General features: G+C 41.0%; 1 protein-coding gene across 7 annotated transcripts in view; it reads left to right on the top strand.

Annotated features, from left to right (window-relative positions):
- itsn2a (intersectin 2a) overlaps window positions 1–20,924 on the top strand; it is a 347,088-nt gene that overhangs the window by 1,448 nt on the left and 324,716 nt on the right. For all 7 annotated transcript variants that reach the window (XM_074615667.1, XM_074615665.1, XM_074615666.1 and 4 more), the window contains exons 2-9: window positions 6,687–6,758; window positions 14,053–14,145; window positions 14,243–14,306; window positions 14,664–14,839; window positions 15,050–15,271; window positions 17,461–17,554; window positions 19,721–19,863; window positions 20,142–20,205. In XM_074615667.1, the coding sequence (XP_074471768.1) occupies window positions 6,752–6,758; window positions 14,053–14,145; window positions 14,243–14,306; window positions 14,664–14,839; window positions 15,050–15,271; window positions 17,461–17,554; window positions 19,721–19,863; window positions 20,142–20,205 (863 nt within the window). In that variant the 5' untranslated portion in view covers window positions 6,687–6,751. The remainder of the gene's footprint in view (window positions 1–6,686; window positions 6,759–14,052; window positions 14,146–14,242; window positions 14,307–14,663; window positions 14,840–15,049; window positions 15,272–17,460; window positions 17,555–19,720; window positions 19,864–20,141; window positions 20,206–20,924) is intronic.

The raw sequence follows: 20,924 nt of genomic DNA, 5'->3' as shown, positions 1-20,924 counted from the left end.
GTGTCGTTCGGTGCTCCTAACGGCATCTGCAAGATTTCACAGACCGGAGGAAAACAACCAATCAGAGCCGAGCTGTAGCCTGCCGTCTCTGAGCGGCTGTCAATCACTCGCAAACTCCGATCAAACGGTCAAACTAGGCAGCGCTGATCAATTATGAATCAATATTCTGTTTCTGTAATGCCTATTTCTCGCCTCAAAAGTTTTCAGAAAGATCTTGTAGTGTACTGTTTAGCTGTAAAATGAGAACGTTTGTGACCGGGCAGCCATGTTGAGATCAGTTGAGGAAATACCAAGCACCGCCCACCAGCCGGAGCAAACTTTCTCATTTGACAGCTAAACAAGATGTTTCTGAAAACATTTGAGGAGATAAATAGGCATTACAGTAACAGAATATTCATTCATATTTGATCAGCGCTGCCTAGTTTGATCGTTTGATCGGAGTTTGCGAGTGATTGACAGCTGCCTCCATTGAATGAACGGCCAATAGGAACGTCACAATCATCTCTGTGAAATGACCTGTGATTGGCCAAAGTCTCCCATCACAGGCTAGATTTTTTAAAGCCTGAAAACAGAGACATGCCAAAGATATTCTGCCTACTGCAGGTGTAAATGTGGACTTTCAGGGTCCAATTTCATATGACGGTCACAGTAGCGGGAATGCTTTATTGAAGACAATTTGGCATTATGCTTTAAATCCAGAGTAGAAATATAGTGCCAAAGGTGGATAGGTAAGAAGCTGCGGTAGGACATGGTGCTGTTTGAAGTGTTGGGAGCATAAAGGAAGTAAAAGAGGCTTTTGGTGAATCATTGCTCTGAGCTGACCCACAAATGTATCAAAGGGATAAATATAAGACGGATTCTTCTGGTGGAAGCGTCCCCGATTTTCACCTGCAGCACAGCGGAGGAAGGTGTGTGTGTGTGGATGTCTTTGTGTGTTTTCTGTGCTCTTGTGAATAGGCAGAAAATACAAGCACACACACACACACACACAGGCGTCTTTCTTCCTCAGGCTCAGCAAAGCTTCCTGGGCTGTGTCTGGTAGAACAGGGTCCCCCTCTGTTTGAGGAGTGTGTGTCAGACACACTCGTGCACACAGGCCGACGCATTGATACGCACATCCGAGTGGGTCGGTGCGGCGCACACAGGTGTCAATCAGCATGCAGGGCATGAGTCAAAGGTTCTTTGATTCCTCTTCTCCCTCAGTGCAGTGGGTCAGCACACCGCTGCCCTTTAAAGCGTCACACTCAAATCTGCTATATGTAGCATTTTTTAAACATCAATATACTATCAATGCTGGAGAGAGAAGGATGACTGGGCTCTTCAACAAGTGCACTATTTTCAGCCTTATTGTGATCCCTATTAGCACCGTAAACAAACCATGAGTGTGAAAGTTCATTGGTGACCTTGTTGACAAAATAATCTGAAACCTGTGGAATATTTTTGGCATCATTGGGCAAAAAAAACCCAAATAACCTTTCAGCATATTGTAATTTAAGTGTTCTGAGAGCACCTCCTCATGGCTCTGTTTTCAAGCTTTAAAAAATCTTGCCCGTGACGGGAGACTTTGGCCAATCACAGGTCATTTCAGAGAGAGAGCGTTCCTATTGGCTGTGCTCCGGCTGGTGGGCGGTGCTTGGTATTTCCTCAACTGATCTCAACATGGCTTCCAGGGTCACAAACTTTCGCATTTTACAGCTAAACAGTACACTACAAGATGTTTCTGAAAACATTTGAGGCGAGAAATAGGCATTACAGTAACAGAACATTGATTAATATTTGATCAGCGCTGCCTAGTTTGACCGTTTGATCGGAGTCCGCGAGTGATTGACAGCTGCTCAGAGACAGCAAGGCTCCAGCTCAGCTCTGATTGGTTGTTTTTCTCCAGTCTGTGAAACCTTGCAGATGCCATTAGGAGCACCGGAGGAAACAGAGGCACTTGATATTTTTTTCAGATTACATGTCTCATGCACTACTGTCAGGATATAGTGACCGTTTTATAAAAATAACTTTTTTTACTCATATTCGCTCCATTTCTTTCCACTGCTGCTTTAACCCAATGTTGTTGTTTTTTTAATATGTCATAAAGATAGCTCAGTTGCCATCACCTGCATGACCAGATTAACCTGTTATAGTGGCCCCCCAGGGTACAGATTTGATATGGACCCCTATTGGCCGCCCATTCTCAATGCATTGTGTATGTACCCTGTCACCTTCAAGTTCTCAGCACACAAAGCAGAGTACTCACGGTACTCCTGTTACTGCCTCGGCTGCAGCCTTTCTAAATGATAAAAGATCATAAAACTAGACACGGGGGCTTTTTACAAGCTGTTCTGCAACATTAGCTAACTTACCACTTGACATACAGTGAACCCGGGACTTTTTGTGCATATTTGTTCGTACGATTTGTTCAGACATTTGCCAGGAACTGGCATGACTTGAAATTAGTGCTGTGAGATAACTTAACTTGTTCCCAATATCTCTCTGCAACATAACATTAGTATCATCGACATGGACTGAGCTATAAAGTAAATCAAATCAGAAATGCATACATTTCAGAAGTCCTTTGAAGCACTCCATGGCTATTTAGGAATCCTCTGCACCTCATGATGATTCTGTGTTGTTTTCATCCACCAGGATGTGTCCTGTTTGAGCAGAGGCTCTCTATCGTATAGCCAATAGCAGATCCTATCTTGTATTTCAAACCACACACACCTCAGGGTGCAAAACGTGTTTGTATATGAGGGCGGATGAGAGTCTGCTAAATACCTTCATACAAAGTGTTTACATAAGGGAGTGCAAGGCGCATGCCGCACACACATAGGCTACAGTATTTTACACACCGCACACGTACACCCGCATAGCTCAGAGCCCTATTAAGAGAATGCTTTTTGTGTTATCTAGTTTTATAAATTGATAGTTCACCCCATAAAAAATATTCTGACATTATCTACTTGGCCCTCATGTCAGTTGAAACACCGTGGAGCTTTAATATAGGCTATAACACAGTGAATTACTGCTGTAACACAGCTTCATTTTAGCCCTCTAGAGGTATTTCTTTATGGGATTGAGTTATGATAGGCTATATTTGAAAAAGCATGATGACATTATTGTAGAAAGCTGGTTGCACCAGCTCTTCGCAAGTTCGAAATTAGCCTTGTTGAAACATAAGAGTTTACTAGGTGGAGATTTACTACATCACTAAATGAAAACAAGTTACACTACACACAAACTTATTTATGATCTGTTTAGAGTGAAGAGAAAAAGAGATAATATAGAATATAGTCAAAAAATCCGACACGTGTTAAAAAAATAACATATCTCAGATAACATGACTTTGTGATAGTAACTTCAAGTAGGGTAGCTGCATTAGGCTACTAGCTAGTTTCAACTTTTTTCTCCCATACTTTATTTCAAAAGCTTAAGACAATAGTTACATAAACATGTTCAGATTTTTCATAAAAAAAAAAAAAAACAGCAATTATATTTCACAGTATACAAATAATATTAAAATGAAATAAATTATACAACAAATAAAATATAAGGAAAGGAAAAGACTAATAATAATAATAATATTTAAAATAAAACAATCGGGGTCTGTTAAACAATTGGAATAAATTTGAAATGTCTCAATAATCTGATTATAATAATCTGAGTTTTAAGATTTCAATCGTAGTCAAATATGTTTTAAAATCAGTATATAAAAAAAAGAATAAAAGGAGGGGTACTCTTTTAAGCCAAATCATTTTTTTGGATATAATATTTTGATAAGATATTAATAAAATGAATCTGCCAAACAACAGGGATTGTTAAAAGTGAGTAATATCTCAATCTTTGTTAGTATGATATCTTTTTCAAAGTGTTTTGAGAAGTTCTTCTGTAAATTGAACCACAAAGAAGTAGAATGAAAACAATCTACAAACACACGTTCAATAATTTCACATATGATATCACAATTGCAGAAAGTGCATCTATTGTTAACAGTTGTGAAGAACTTGCAAATAGTAGCTTTAGAGCTAGTACCAACTAGTTTCAAATTGGCTAGTTTGAGACAATGGGCTATAAAATATAGTCAACAAATCTGTAGGCCTACAGTGTCATCCCAGTTCACGATGCAGTGTCAAATGAAGATGTCACTGCACACAGTTAAGTGTTACTTTAATATGATTAACGATATTTTTTTATGAGTAACTGCTTCCTTTGTATTGTCTGAACGTGTTTTGGTTGTATTTTCCTGGATGGATTTATGGTTTCTGGACCTGGGAGTACTGTTATTGTTGGCTTGTGTGTGTTGTTGTGTGTTGTTTATTGGTCACATTGCTCACATGCACTACTAGCGCATATACGGTATATTCAAGTGATATGCAGAGGCGTACACCACAGTGAGCGGTTCATTGCTCTTAAGTAATTGGCAATGTCGGCATGTGCGGAGAATGATTTATACTACAACAACCACAATCTCCCCCTCCAGGAATTCACACGGAAGGAGGGAAGCCAATGATGGAGCAGTGGTGTAACAAGAGCAGAAGGAGAGGAAGGGATGAAAGAAATTGGGTGGGAGTCATGTAAGAGGGGATGCATGTTCGAGTGAGGGATGAATAAGAAGTAGGGGAGCTGAAATGGAAAAAGATGGAGTGAAAGTGAGGTAAAAAAAAAAAAAAAGAAGAAGTGTGAAGGAATGATTTGGTGAAAGCAGAGAGGAGATTGCTTCGACCTGACAGGAAGAAACCTTGCTTCTTAGCTATCTTCTTGCAGATAGGTGGATGAAACAAGAGGAAATAAAGGGGTCGGTCTGAGTGGAGGGACTAATAGACTCTGAAGAACAGGATTGAAAGAGTTGCTGGAATAATGGGATGAGAAACTGCAGAAACAGGAAACTCAGCTTGGGGTAAAAAAAAAAAAGGAGGGAAACTAGGCTACCTTCACAAAGAAGTGTGCATTTTCAATTTGAAGATGTATGAAGCAGAAATGATCAAGAATGCCAGAGCAATTGGACTGAAAAATGATTCAGCGACAACAGCGGAAAAAAAAGGAAGAGGATAAATAGCAGGACAAATCAAGACGACGGGAAACAATATGGAACTCCACCTGCAGAGGATTTTGATGAGGCAGGGCTTGCCGTAGTGAAATCCCATACACACACACACACAGGGCTCATTTTCCAATTTAAGAGTATTACCTGCATGGGCTCATCTGTCTCCTTCTACCTCCTGGGACGCTGCCAGAGATCCCACTGAGGAATCTCATCAGGTGGGCCAGGCTCCCTGCCAGCCTGGCAACAGTGGATGCATACTGCTGCTCAATACATCCATAGGTGTGGTGTGTGCACTGCAGATACATGTGGGCATACGTATACTCTATATAAGGGATAATGACAATTACATTGACCGGCTCGCTGTACATTATCTCAGTTATTACATGAATACTTATGTAAGAAATCATTAATTTGACACAAAAATGGTCCTCCAGAGATCAGAACTGGGTCCATAGCAACGATCTGTAGATTCCATAGCAGCAGTCTGCTGTAATTGACCAATCAGAATCGAGTATTCAACAAAGCTGTGTAATGAATATATTTTATTATTCATCAGAAATGCCCTTGATGAGAAGCTCTTGTGATAAGACACATTCCTATACCCCTATTAGTACAAATATTTCTATTAGAAATAAAATAAATATTTGTATTACCTATAGGAAATATATACATTCTCAATAAGGTTAATATTTATATTACTAAAGGGGGAAATATTTATATTCCTAATTAAACAAATACTTATATTCCTAATAATACATATTTATTTTATAATATTTATTCCTAATAAGACAAATATTATGTTATATGTATTATTATGATGTTATGGTCATAATAAGAATATTTATATTCCTAATGAGAAGTATTTACATTCCTAAAAATACAAATATTTATATCCATAAAAAGACAAATATTTACATTCATGCTAAAAAAAAATACTGATGAGAAATATTTATATTCCTAAGAAGACAAACATTTATGTTCCTAACAAGAATATTTATATTCCTAATAAGACATATATTTATGTCCACAAAAATACAAATATCTACATTTCTAATAAAACTCATTTTTAAATTCCTTTCAAGACAAATATTTATATTCCCAATAACAGCCAAAGCCTAATTGAATGGTAATTGCACAGAAAGCCAAATGACCAACACGTTAACACTGGAGAAATAAAGATGCACTTAGATTTGCTGTATTTTCTGGCCGCCATCTGTGATCCGAGAGCAGACTATAATAAATTCTCCCTTCCTCTCAGACCACCATCATTTTTCCCTCCTCTGTACCTCTCAGCTGTCTGTCCTCCTCTTGCCTATACTTCTCCCTGGTGGCAATTGTCTTTCCTCTTTTCTCCTCATCCTCCCCTCTCTCTCTCTCTCTCTGTCATCTTGTCCCCCCCTCCTCTCTCTTTATTTCCTCTCCTCTGTCCCTCCCTCGCTCTGTCATCCCTCACCGCGTTAGTAGCCGTTCAGTGTGCCTTCCTTTGCATTGTTAACCGGGGGGGATGAGATTTATTTTTTGCACGCATTTCTATCCTTTTCTATTCTCTTTTCCTTACTCACACACGCATGCTTGCGTTTCCTCACTTGCACCCGCTGCTCCGTGACACAATCACACTCACATATTTCTCCCTCTCTCTCTCTTTCTACTGCAGATGTCTGAGAGCTAGCCAGCTGAGTAGAGGACTCACCTCTCTGCCCGTGCTCTACACCTGCAGCCATGAATGGTAAGAACATTTGTCTTGCTCGTGATGCGTTTGTCCGCGGGAGGCAAAAAATGCACTTTGGGGGAGAGTGGTCAAGGCGGAAATGTAATAGTTTGATCATGGGGAAGAAAGCACAAATAAAGCAGAGACGGAGCTGACCAATAAGCAGCAGCTGTGTCGTACCCCCTTCTTTAAACTTTAATCTTTCCCTCTGGTCATCTTCCTGTCAAAACTGGAAGATGTGTTTGTTTCAGCCCTCTAATGATGTGTTGACGTTTGTGTGACTGCTTGTCCCCGCTGTCAGCTGTAAACTGGACCCTGAGATCGTGTTAATAGGATATTGATCTGGCGCCGTAGTGGAGGGATCAGACTTAAACTGAACCCGTCTTTGATCACTTTGTGCCAGTGCAAATTCCATATCGTATAAACCTCTTCCGCTAAGAGGGCTTGAAGGAATATTAGATCATTATTTTTAATGAATTTTATGCAAATCGTGAGCTATTCTGGCGTATGTTTTTTCCTGTTTCTGTTGTGCTACATCAGTGTTGAATATGATGCATCTCTTTTGTCCTCGGTGTGGACAGAACTGCTCGATATTGTGTACGTGTGTGTGTATGTTTGTGTGTGTGTGTTTGTGTGTGTGTGTTTGTGTGTGTGTTAATCCTCTTGTTTCACAGCCTTTTGATCATAGAACAGTAGTTGCCGCTCCTTAAGGGCCTCTATGGGAAATGCCTCAGAGAAAGTGTGTGTGTGTGTGTGTCGGATGCATTTTGTCCACATGACTAATTCTGCATTTTAACAAAGTGCCAACCCCCCACAACTACACTCTCTCTGCTTCAATCCCATCCAGTAGATAAACAACACACTGGGAGAGAGCAATTCAGAAACATCTGTATGTGAGGAGTTTCTCCATACTGTACGGGGGAGGCTGAGCTCTTTGCTTTATTGCAGCCTCGTGAACACGGCGAATCTGAATCGTAAAGTCATTAGTCGGTCAATTTCCAAAACGGGTGGATAGTATGCAACAGTGTGTGTGTGTGTGTGTGTGTGTGTGTGTGTGTGTGTGTGAAATGCTGCAGCGTGCAGAGACTGTTGATCCACCGTGCCTATCTGAAACTTGTCCTCCCGCAGGTGAAGCGTTTGATATGTAAATAGTTATGAGAGCAGTGATATGGTTTCCCCCAGTAGGCCGTGGGTTGGGCATCTGGAGGTTTGACTCCAGCGTCTCCTAAGGACTGTACAGCACCTAGACAACAGCACACAGGCTGACAAAGGGAAGTAAAAAACCACACAAGGCAGACAGGCTCTTTTGTGTCGCGGCTGCTGAGGAGCTGAACTGTAGTATACAGTTGGTTTAAACTCTGCACGGGCATCGTTGCTGTGGAAGCTTATTCCATGAGAGTATAGAGAGTTTTTTTTCTGTAGATGGACTGTGTTATATTGTCTCAATGTTTGCCGAAGGGCTCTTGTGTATTCGCTGAGAGTTTGCCTTCTAGGTTGCTGTGCAGGAAGCTGTTCTTCTTAGTATTACAGTCCAGGTAGAAGTCTTGACAGTGTTATGTCAGGATGGATTTATAGTGATGGCCTGGAAGTGTCAAAATGTTAATAGAAACCCAGGGAAAAAATAACAGAGAGACAAGATAAGAATGCAGGTTTACAGCACACACTTCCATCTTTGAAAGGATTAAGATATAATATGTTAAATAGTGAGTTTTAGAGGTGCAGAGCCAGGCTAGCTGTTTCCCCCTGCTTTCAGTCTTTATGCTAAGCTACGCTAACTGTCGCCTGGCTCCAGCTTCATATTTGGAGTGGTATTGACCTTCTCATCTAATGCTATTCATCATTTCCATTCATTGTATATGCAAGCAGCTGTGCAATGCATTCTGTTTGTGCAGCGTCACATCGGCCGCTCCTCATTTGTGCAATGCATTCTGGTTGCGTTTTGTCACATAGGCCGCTCCTCATTTGTGCAAAGTTGAGGTCTAGGCTACTTTAATCAAATCAAGGGGCATCCAGCGCGACTCGCCGCCACTGGAAACTCCCGAAAAACCTTTTAACTAACTGTTGTTGAACAGAAATGAAGACAGATTCACCAACTGCATGGCTTATTTCTCGCCTAAAAAGTTTTCAGAAACATATTTTGGTGAACTATTTTCGTCATATACGAGAAAAAAATTTCCAAACAAGCCGCCATGTTGATTCCAGTTTGAAAGCTGGGAGCCCACAAATCAAAGCGTTCGTCCAATCAGGTGCCCAGTGCCTACTAGTATAGCAGCCCATGAAGCGTCCAATGCTGGGAAGTGGTGCGACCTCACATCCAAAAACACCCCTGTTGACACATTCCATAACTCTTGGCAAGAAAGCAAATAATGGTACGTGTCCACAGGGGCCTTTCTGGACGAAACAGATCACCTCGCTTCCCAGTATTGGACGCTTGATGGGCTGCCACGAGGCACTAGGCACCTGATTGGACGAACGCTTTCCCTCATGGGCCGCTGCCCCCAGCGTTCAAACCACAACCAACATGGCGACTTGTTTGGAAACTTTTTTCTCGTATATTACAAAAAAAGTTCACCTAAATGTGTTTCTGAAAACATTTTAGGCGAAAAATAAGCCATGCATTGTCTTCATTTTAGATCAACAATGGTTAGTTTACATGTTTTTCATGAGTTTCCAGAGACGGCGAGTCGTGCTGGATGCCCCTGATTTGCATAAAGTAGCCCAGACCTCAACTTTATGCAAAAATGAGGAGCAGCCAACGTCTCTCGAAATGCAACGCTACGCTACCTGAATGCATTGCATGGCTGTTTACATAGACTATGAATGGGAAGCGTGGAAAAGATGGATCCTGTGGACATGTACCATATGTGTCTTTACCAAAAATGTCAACAAGATCACCCCTAAAATTGACATTTGAGAAAAAACAATCATGAGTATCAACAGTAGCTCTTTGTCTATGTCTTGTAAATAAAAGTTGGTTTAAAAACAGATAAAAGACTAGTTATAATCAGCTCTTATATGCTACAAATTCTAAAATTTGGCACCCTTTTGTCTGGTCTTGCATTGAGTGGCCATATGCCATGTTTCCATCACAAGTGTCAAGCAACAGAAGACCCCTATAGATTATGCCATTGTTGTGTGAGAAGCTTTAAGGTGCCCCACTTCTTCACAGAGCATTCAGCTGATATACACACACGCTGAATCAACTGACAGTCCTGTGGAAGTGGCCATGCTAGTGACATGTCCCAGCGGCACTGTGCTAAATATCGCCTCCCTTCTCCTCACTTACAATAGCTCCTAAATGAGGTCTGTCAAAGCCAACGAGACGACGTGGAGAATACTCACATCTCTGCACGAGATTAATTACTGTCTCCTTTTTTTGGTGGCTGCAATTTTTGCTGACAATGCCCAAAACTAGGTCGGGGCACAGCGAGCTGCAAACATCGGCTTTGTCAGGGGAAAAAGCATATACCTGAACAGGTGTTGCCTCGGTGGTTTAGAGGAGAGTGAGTTTGTTCAGATACTGAAACCAGCTGAAGGCAGTCGGCCAGAGTGTTTGCTGACAAACAGACTCAGTGAGGCAAACAGCTGGACAGGTTTTCATTCGAACATTTTAATCTTCTTCTCTCTTTAACTCTAGAGTTTCACATCTCATCTGCTGGCTGCTTACAACGGGCCGCTGCTGTAACTGTGTGTCATTCCTCAGAGGTGTGTGTGTGTGTGTGTGTGTGTGTGTGTGTGTGTGTGTGTGTGTGTGTGTGTGTGTGTGTGTGTGTGTGTGTGTGTGTGTGTGTGTGTGTGTGTGTGTGTGTGTGTGTGTGTGTGTGTGTGTGTGTGTGTGTGTGTGTGTGTGTGTGTGTGTGTGTGTGCTGCGGTCAACAAGAGCCAGTGGGGTGTTTGGGTTAGCGCAGGGGAGGAAGTTCCATCATGGGCACGGTGGTATTTCCTGAAGCTGGTGAATAAATTACACCCTAGATACCGGGTCTATAAAGACATACACCCATAATAGCGCAAAGATTTGTAATAATATTACAGCTACTATATTACAACTCTAGTTTTCTTGTCCTTAGCTCTGCAACTTCATTCCCACTCTTTGAATCCTTTTGCATCTACCAGAGATACCCTCCCCTGATTGTTGTTCATGTTGAGATGAAAAGTTTAGAGACATCTTCCTGCGTACGATATTGTCTTTATTAGTGTCCCAAGTATATTGCTGTTGAACGTACTTGTGGTATCAAGAGAGAATATGGCATCATCATGAAAATCAATAGAAGCAATCACATGACAAATTCTTCATAAATTATATAACAAAACTATGTACTAAGGCCAAATATCTTCTATAGTTTAAGTCTATTTAAACAGCTGTAGTGTTTATATACTTTTGAGCCGGATGTTGTGACAAAATTTTCATTTTTACAGTTTTTTACATATTTTCTGTCCTTTAATTCCTTTCCTTTTAAAGGTGCCAAATTCAATATCCAGAGCATTAATATAGCAGCAAACAACTATTTGCTATGTAAAGATATAGAGGAGTAATGTATACCTGAGCAGAGAGTGAAGTCTCTCTCCCTCTGTGTGTGTTGTAATCAGAGCTTCTCCTTGCTTTGTTGACATAGCCAGGCCGGCCACACATGCTTTTAGTGCATGTGAGCGTGCCCCACTGGCTAGCTAACGGCCGCTGCTCTGCACTGCTCTCATACGGCGGTTACAGCGAATAATGCCGTTGGTTGGGACGTAATTGCGGAAGCGTAGAGTCTCGCAAGAGTTTTTGCAAGATTTTGCAGATCTCACATCAGATTTCGCAATTTTGCGGGCTCCCTTTAAGTTTATTATACATGGATAGAAAGACACTCAGAGAATTATATGTGGAAATGCACCTCATATTTGATTTCATCTTTGTGTACACTGCACACACGCTTGCCATGAATTGTTATGACAATTCTCTTAAGTATCCAGTTAGATTTAGATATTTATTTTTTATTTATTTATTTCCTGATTAAAAAAACCTGGTCATTGTATGTTACTGTAGTGAAATATTTCATTTATATAACAGATCCGTTTGGGGTTGAATTCAGCTTCTTTAAGAAAGTTATTTTTGTTTTCTTTATCAAATTGATTTTTCTTTTGGTAAATCACACATTTTTTCATACCAAGGTGAGCTTTACACCAGTGATGATTAAAATAAGGACAACTTCTCAACATGTCTTCATTTTACACCAAACTCACTGTTGTGAAAAAATCTGTGTAAACATTTTGTGTGAGGGTTGTACCGCTGTGATCGCTATGGTTACAGCCATTGGCATCAGCGAGGCCCGTCTGTCGCTATCGATCAGAGGAGATGAGTGGTCTAGGAACTCAGCTACAGAAGAACTGATAGACAAAGTTTATTCTGTTTTTTCCCCCAGTTGTTTTCCTTCGGTAACATCCACTTTACAGCTGTAGCATTGGTCATTTCTTACATCAAACCATCTGTTTGTATTGTCTGAATGTAGTTTACAGTCGATAAACTAGTCCATCACTCAGCTGTGCGTCACTCTCCTTCTCTATCTCCGCTGTCTGGGCTCATTATCTGTCATTGTCTCCTTATCTACATCTCTGTCCTTCCATTACCGCCATATGGAGACATCCATCTGTGCACAAAGTCCATACAGTCAATCCTTTAATTAAAAATGGCGTCAGAACTCTCAAGTTATGGAAAAGAGAAAACGAAGGAAAGGCTTTGAGTGTACCCTTATCGTGTTAAGATTTGATTAATTTCACAGATTCCCTTGTGATTAATTGGTTATCAGCTCCGATGATAATCTCTCACCCCCCCCTCTCTTAAAGACATCTTATGAAATTGAGTAAGAATCGAGTTTCATATCCCTCACACTGCACATTTGAGTTCATATTTAATTCATGGACAACCCTGAACTTACCTTGAGATATGCAAGAGCGGAGCTGAGTGAAAAATGCTGACTGGACATTTTTATACATTAATCATTGTCGGGGAGTTGGTTAAGAGTGGTTTCATCTGAGAGGGAGATCTCATTTGGGATGGAAATTGTGCAGACTTTTTGGATGGCGAAGTTAAAAACAACACTGTATACTGAAGTCGATATTAGCATTTCTGCTTTGGGGACTTTCAATGTGTTGCTGCATTTGTGTGTGTGTGTTAACGAATGGAGCGCAGCCCACACACATTATGGTTTAAAATAGCTTTCTTCTGTATATTTTTCTTCCTAAGAAATGGTGCTGTGTCATATTTATGAAAGTCTGGGGCTCCAAATGTTGCTGGTATTATAATAAAGCAGGGTTTTTTTGTATTCAAGTTCCTTTTTACATAGCAGTACCACTGACTGTTGATGTTGTGTAGAATTACAGTATATTTAAATGTTAGTGTGTGGTATATACTGTATGCATTTTGTACAGCCATTCATTGTCTCCAGAGGATCAGTCCTACACCATGAGGTTGACATTTCTGTTTAAGATCCTCATACAACCTTTTTCACCCTAAGGCATTTTGCTTTTGATATCTTAAAGTGCAGTGAGAGACAGGAAACACCGGGACAGAGAGAGGGATATGACATGCAACAAAGGTTCCTTGCCGAAATCAAACTCCGCACATTTTGGTTATGTGGAATGCCTCTTAAGCAGTAGGCTACCGGGACACTTTTTAGTGATGCTTTATCCTGTTATTGCAAATTAAAGATGTCGTGTTTGAACCATAGACTGTGTATAAAGATGGACAACATGACAGCTCCAAGCCCCTAGGAAGTGGCCAAATGGTGGAATCACAACTTCTGTGATGCCATTGGGCCCAAAAAGATTTTTTCCCATAGACATTCTCATATACATTGAGAAAGAATGATCTGTAAATCAACAGATAATGTTTTGTTTTTTTTAGGTAAATCAACTTCCCAGTACGAACACTTGATTACCCTTATTTAAATCATGAGGCCCTAAAAGTTATAAAATGCAATAATAGCCGAACCCAGAGTTTTTTTCCTTACTCCGTTCATGTGAATGAGGCCCAGACGGTGGTCTGGGAGGCGGGGTTTAAGGAAAACGCTAGTGCGCTTGCTCTATGAGCCCAATGGATGCGGAAGATCCATCCACCAGAATATCCGGGTACTTTTATCACTCGACAGTCTGGCTATTTTGGCTTCATGCGTCACTGAGCAACTCTCATAGGAATTAATGGGAGTCCGCTTCGAACACTGTATCCAGTTCTCTTTATACATCCATGGAAAACCCCTTAAAAGTGAAGCCAAAACATCTTGATCGCCTGTTTCATTGTGATTTCAATTAAAAAATGTCTCTTGGTTTTGTCCAGGCGGAGCCAGCGTGTGGGCCATCACTCCAGAGGAGAGGGGGAAACACGACAAACAGTTTGACACCCTCACCCCCGTCCTCGGCTATGTCTCAGGTAGGTTGTTGTCTCAACAAACACGAGTGTCGTCAGTGGTTCCGCTGTATCAAATTCCCGTCTCTCTGATCCCCCGGTGGTTTTTGTCTGTCTTCAGGGGAACAAGCCAGGAAATTCTTCCTCCAGTCTGGCCTGCCTCCTTCTGTCCTGGCTGAGATCTGGTAAGCACCATCGAGCCACATTGTTAAGCCAGAGCAAGTAGGTCAGTAAGTCCAACCTTTTGTTTTTGGAGTTAGTTTGGTCCTCGCGGCCTGCTTTTTACTTCCTGTTGAGTGTTCACTTCCTTCACAGCCTGCCCCACCTAGTAGACTGTGTGTGTGTACTAGTGTAATTAGAACAGACTCTGTGTGTGTGTTTGTGTGAATAATGCTACTGGAATTCAATCCCACCAGAGCCTTGTGTAACTCTCGCCCTTTCTGCTGTCTCAATAAGGGAAAAAGAAATACTAGTGCACACTTTGCTATAAACAGATCATATTATACTTAAGCTCTCTCTCTCTCTCTCTCCTTCTCCTGCAGGAATCTAGCTGACATGGACAGCGATGGGAAGATGGACAGACAAGAGTTCTCCATAGCTATGAAGCTCATTAAACTCAAACTTCAGGGGCGGAACTTACCATCCGTTTTGCCAATCACCATGAAGCAACCTCCCGTCTCCAATTCTACTTCAAGCATCCCTTCATCGGCACGTTTTGGTAAAGATTTCTCACAGGGATATTACAGCCACAATCTAACTTCCAAAAACATTTTCACACTTTCTCTCACAACCTAACCTTGTAGAAGTGCTTCACATGGGAAAAATAACTCATACATTCAAGTATACTACTACTAACTTTAAGTTAGTCTGTCTTCTGAAACCGTCTTCTTGATCTGTTCATGTTCATTTGTGTGTTTCCTCCTTATAGGAATGGGTTCAATGCCGAACCTGTCAATCGGTCTGTCATCCATGTCAGCTATGTCAGCCATGCCCATCCTAACTCCCATCTCGGCTAACCCCTCCAAGCACTCTGTGCAAACCCTGGTGCCAACGCCAATGACTCTGCCTCTCATCAGCTGTCTGGGAAACTGTGGACTCCCCAACGGCAATGTCAACCTCCTCACCCCGCCTCTTGTTCCCAACAATACAGGTTGGTTCTGCAGTGGAACCATTCTCTGATTTGCTACAGATAGATATTAGCACCAGTTCATTCAAACTTAACCTGGGATCAAAAAGGTGACGATGTTGGATTATGTTCCAGAGTAACAGGAATATATTTTCACTGGCACAAGTCACTTTGAGATTAAATGCAAAAGAGGAGACGGTTGAAGAAAAAAAAACAGCATAGATAAGAAGCTTGTGCTATTGATATAAACTTCTGCACATGTAAATAAAACTGTTACCATAGAGTTACAGCTACAGCAAAATTGAGAAGAATAAATGTGCTTAGTTTTTAATCTTTTTGGGTACTTGAACTTTTAGGTGTAAAGTCTACAGTGACTAGACGTCCCGGTTTCAAGCTAGGTGTCCCGAGTCACCTGTAAAACACTCAAATGTCCCGGTTTCCAACAGTCACCACCAAATTGTCCCAGTGGTTTTGATTAATTATTCTACACAGTTCCTTCTGCGTATCAACAGGCGTGTAAGCGAAAAATTGAGAATCACTTAAAACTTTTCGCTCCACATGTAACTCCCTCAGGACCGTCCATTCGTTTCTTTCAGTGTTTCCATCCCGGCCAAAATGTCGTCTGAGCTCCACATTTTAGCCACAGGCTATTATAAGCAACATGAGGTGATAGAGATTGTGCGGGTTCAACATTAAATTGAAAAACAATTCCTGTTGTTCCAGACAACAATAAGTTTCTTCTGAGGAAAACTCTCTACGGGACTCCCAAAATGTCAGTGCATCATGACTCATGACGGGAATAGCCCTGTGATTAAAGGGGGTGAAAGAAGTGAATGTGATAAGACATGATTGTCACAGCATCTAATGCACCCCCCCTATTATAATGCCTTATCTCTGATCCCATCCCCATGCTCAAATGCACCACAGATGCGCCAAGTTAGCCATCCTGATGAAAACGCCTATGGTGCGTGCATATTAGTACGTGCATGAACGTGCGGTACACTTAAGGGTCCCAGTTTTTGGGGTTGGAAAATATGGTCACCCTAGCTTAACAGAATATTTCCTTCTCATTCAAAACTACGTAAATACTACTAACTCTGAAGCACACTGATTTCTCCATGTATGCATGTATAAATAAAACGTCTAAATTTGCAAAGGATTGGCAGTAAAAAATTTAACATACCGCTTAGCACGCTAAGACAATTTTTTTTCTTTGCAGTTTGTCAGCTTGTGATGTAGTGTCTTCCTGTTTACATAAAAATCTTAATTAAAGACATTTCTTGAGTTTTAATGGTGCAACCTGATTTAGTAAATCACTAGTTTGAAACCAACTAGTAGTTAGGAAGGATTTATGAATGGCTGGTGCAACCCAACCCTGGTGTGTGATGTTTAGTGTGTCACGGTCAGGTTTTTTATTCAGGTCTTATGGTGCAGTCTTAACATGGTGTGGTTTACACAGGTGACATGAAAGGGCTGCACTTTATCTATCTGCTCCCTGAAGTCTTATATCTGACTAGAATGGAATATGGAAGTATATAATATAGCCTGCAGTATGTGTATGCGGTATGCAGTAATGATTTTTACCACCAAGGAGATGAGTCACTACAGTCTTTAGTTAGTGTATGTATTAGATGAAAACTTTGATATCAGGTGTGGGTGCACATATATAATATATACATACTCATTTAGATATTTTAATCTGACTGTGTACTCTTCATCTCTCACCTCCTCCATCTGTCATTTGGCTGCTCTCTTTATTCCCACTCTGTTCAAGTACAATTTTTGGCTGTGAAATGCACAATCTAATGAATGAGCGCGAGTGTGAAATTTCTCTATTACTTGGTGTTCCCTCAGTCTTTACCCCTTCCTCTCTCAGCTGGTGAAAACATATCCGCGCCACAGCTTTCGAGACTAACCTTCTTTGGCGCTCGGTCGCAGAAAAACAGCAATCAGTTTGTTTTCTGCCAGATGTCAATAACCTTGCTGCTGGAGCTCTTTGTGCTGCGACTGTAGAGTGTGAGGAGATAAGATTAGATGTAAGCACGTTCAAGGGCAAATGCACCCTGCCGCGTCTACAGTATGTCAGAGATTGATTGCGTAAGAGAAAGCACATGCACTCTTTGTGTGTACATGCGTGCACTAAAGCGTTCACATTGTTTTCTCATATGAGTTTGTCAAAATGATATTTAACTATAAACCAACCCTATTTGCAGCGCTCCCTCTCTCTGGCTTCTCCTCTCCCATGGCGTTCTCTCCGTCCACCGGCATGTCAAAGGCCAACTCTCTTCTAGACCTCGGATCCAGCAGGTGAGAACCAGACTGTAAATAAATACTTACTGGATCAAATAAAACTGTCAGCTCCCCCAAATAGCATGTAAAGAGATGTTTTTGCTCATTTTGAATGTCCTCTGTCAGCACATCAAGTTCTTCATGAAACATAAATGTAGAATCAAGCACTCAATTTCCATGTTTTATGGGAGGATTTCTAAAATGCAGCATTTATTATGCAGTGATTTTAAGGGAAAGGCTGGTATAAACCCTGGGCCAAGTCACACACACTACCAGCCCATTAGTCCAGAGCTTACAAGGAAGTTTTGTAGGGAAGGGTTGAGGATCAGAATGCAGGCAGAGATGAAACCCTTCGATAACAGAGGGGGGCAGGAAGGGCATTTTGAAATCAGATGTTCTAGTTGGCAACAAGAGGAAGTGGGCTTGTTTAGACTCACAAACATTAGAGTTAAATGACATTCTTACAGGAGGAGGTCACTATGACTGTGGACTTTCCATCTATTTTTAGTAGCTCATTGGTGTTTTATCTCAACAACTACTGACTGGATTGCTGTGACATTTTGTACGGATATTCATGTAACCCCTGACTTTTCCATTTCATATCTCGATAACGATATATATCATGATATAGCAAGTTTTCTAGTAATTCAATGAATATATAGTCTATATGAAATAACCGCATGGTAATGCCTATTTTTGTATATTCCTAGTGAATTAAAATACTTGACAAATGTATTAGTATGAGTATTTTGTTCTCATTTAATTAAGATCTTCAGTGCAAAATGATCAGATTTTCTGAGAAATTTGAGTTAATATGTGCATGTTATTATCAATTTAGACAACGTAATTGTTTAATATCTCGATATATGATTTCATCACAATACGATTCCATTGAAAGACGATAAATTATCGTATTGAATCGCCCAGCCCTACTGCCAGGTCAAATATACTGTATATATATATATATATATATATATATATATATAATACTTTGGTTTTATTACTAAAAACTTGTAATAGTGATGACAGCCCCATCAGCTGTAGACTGTATGTATGTGTTGTATGTGTATGAGGTCTGTGAAAATGTTATAGATAGTGGACTAAAAGAGATATATGCACTGTTGTTTAAGTGGCCGGTTTCAATAGCTTGGCATCAGTGAGTTTTGTCACATTAAATGCTAATAATATCATGTTTTCAGCCCCACATTCACGACAGTCTAACTTTCATTTGAGTTTTTGCACAAATCATTTAAACTCTACCTGGAATAGCTACAGTAGTGGGAAGTAATGAGGAGTAAACAAAGAAGAAATCGGAGTCGGGGAGGTTTTGTGCAGTTTCAGCAACACGATTCCCATAATAAAAAAAAGACAGCAGTGGTATCTAATATCCTTGATCCTTCTCTCATTGTGTGGTTTGGGAAAAGGATAGGAGTAGTATCTGATTTCATGTTGAATGTATTATTTTAAATGGCCCAGTGTTTGTCCTGGCCTCAGGTGTAAGTGGTAAGGAAAGCATAAATAAGGGCAACAGGAGTGTTAAGGAGGTCAAACATCAGTACAGGTTGACCCAGCAGCCACCCACACCACTTCAACCTTCCAGTCCTTATTGTGACATCCTTTTACATCATGCTTCACACTTTGTTCTTGTCCTGTTTTTTTTTATTTTCCAGACCCATAACAAGTTTTAAATAAGGGACTTTTTACACACACATTCGAATCCACACACACACAAAAAAAAAGCCCTCGGGCGGAGGGAGGATCCCACAATGCATCTCCCATTGTCTCCTCTGAAACCTCTTCTATTTCAGAGGAGTGTTGCAAGTTTCCACCCGGCTATAATAACCGAAAAAAAAGTACATTCTTCTCAAATCGACCCAGCCTATCCTTTTGCTATTCTTGCAGAGGCATTGTTTATAATAAAAACAGAATGGCTGATTAGCATAGCCCGAGAGTACGCCGCTGCTGTCTCGTTTCAGGGAGTCATTGTCTACGTGGTCGTTTGCTTCCTCTGCAGCTAATTAAGAGCTGAGAGATAACACCGGGGAGTCTCGGAGCAATTAGTGGTTTTAAGTCCTGAATACAAGGGTGAAAAGGAGCGCTGACCACGTAATATTATTGTGTAATTCCCCTTTAGGTGATATCTCGGCGTGTCGACATGCCTCTCTTTTTCCTCTTTGTCCGCAGTTCAAATTCTTCCTCCACCACGTCGTTGGCCAGCAACTCTCCGAAGACGGGCGCGAGCGACTGGGCCGTACCGCAGGGCTCCAGGCTAAAGTACCGTCAGCAGTTCAACACGCTAGACAAGCTCATGAGTGGCTACTTGTCTGGTAGGTCCCACACTGTATACATATACACACTCCAGCCTGAATAAACACGAGGTTCTCATGACCGCTTGGCTGCTCACGAGCGGCCTTCTCAAAAGTTTGACAGAGCATACTGGGTCAGCTTCGCTTTACACACACATGCACTCACGTACTCTTGTGATTGCTCTTAACCCCACTTGACAGAAGGTGGTGGCAGTCAGACGTATGCAAACACATCCACATCAGTTGGCGTGAGAATGGCGTATTATTAGATCTGATATATCAGATTTTTTACTTTGCAGGACCTCAGGTTAGAAATGCGCTGATTGCATCCAACCTGACCCAGACTCAGCTCGCTACCATCTGGTGAGTAGAAGGTGTGTGTGTGTGTGTGTGTGCCACATCTCAGGCTTTGTGCGTTTCTTAGTTCATAATAGTGTCTGTTGATCTCTAGACAGGCAGAACATGTAGATGGATAATGCCATTAAATCATAACTACACTGCTTCTTCACTTAATGTGGAAATCATTGCCGTGATTTATGGCACAAAACCTTTCCATGAATATGATTTAATGCCAATTGATTTGTCATTTAACAAAAAACACTGCTGAATATTGTGCATTTCTCTGGTGTTGATGCTGAAATCTCTCATTTTCCACACATTGTTGGTTTCTATGGCAGGGAAAGATAATTGCAAATGATGTTGGAAATGCAACAAACAGTCGTACTCCTGACTTTGTCACACCTCATTGTTGTGTATCGGCGATCCAGCGAGCTGATTGGAGCGTCTTTTAGCTCATTGTTGTGGTTCAATCTCAAAGCTTTCATCTACTTATCTCATGCTATTTCGTTGTTTTCATATTGTCAATTTACTTCACCTATCATGTCATCAGTCCCATTGGTTTTTGATACTATATAGATGAGGCCACATACGTTTGTTAAATTCCCTGACGAAGACCTACAGTGGTGAAAACATGTTGGTTTTTTAATGATTTAGCCACTATAATAAAGGCTTTTTAATATTTCCTTCCTTGTTGCCACTTGTTCTTATATTTTTTGGAGTGCCTTCCTGTTTATCCTGATTTT

The sequence above is a fragment of the Sebastes fasciatus genome, chromosome 18 (genome assembly GCF_043250625.1).
Source record: "Sebastes fasciatus isolate fSebFas1 chromosome 18, fSebFas1.pri, whole genome shotgun sequence".
Lineage (NCBI taxonomy): Eukaryota > Metazoa > Chordata > Actinopteri > Perciformes > Sebastidae > Sebastes > Sebastes fasciatus.
This window is presented reverse-complemented; position numbering and strand designations above follow the sequence as displayed.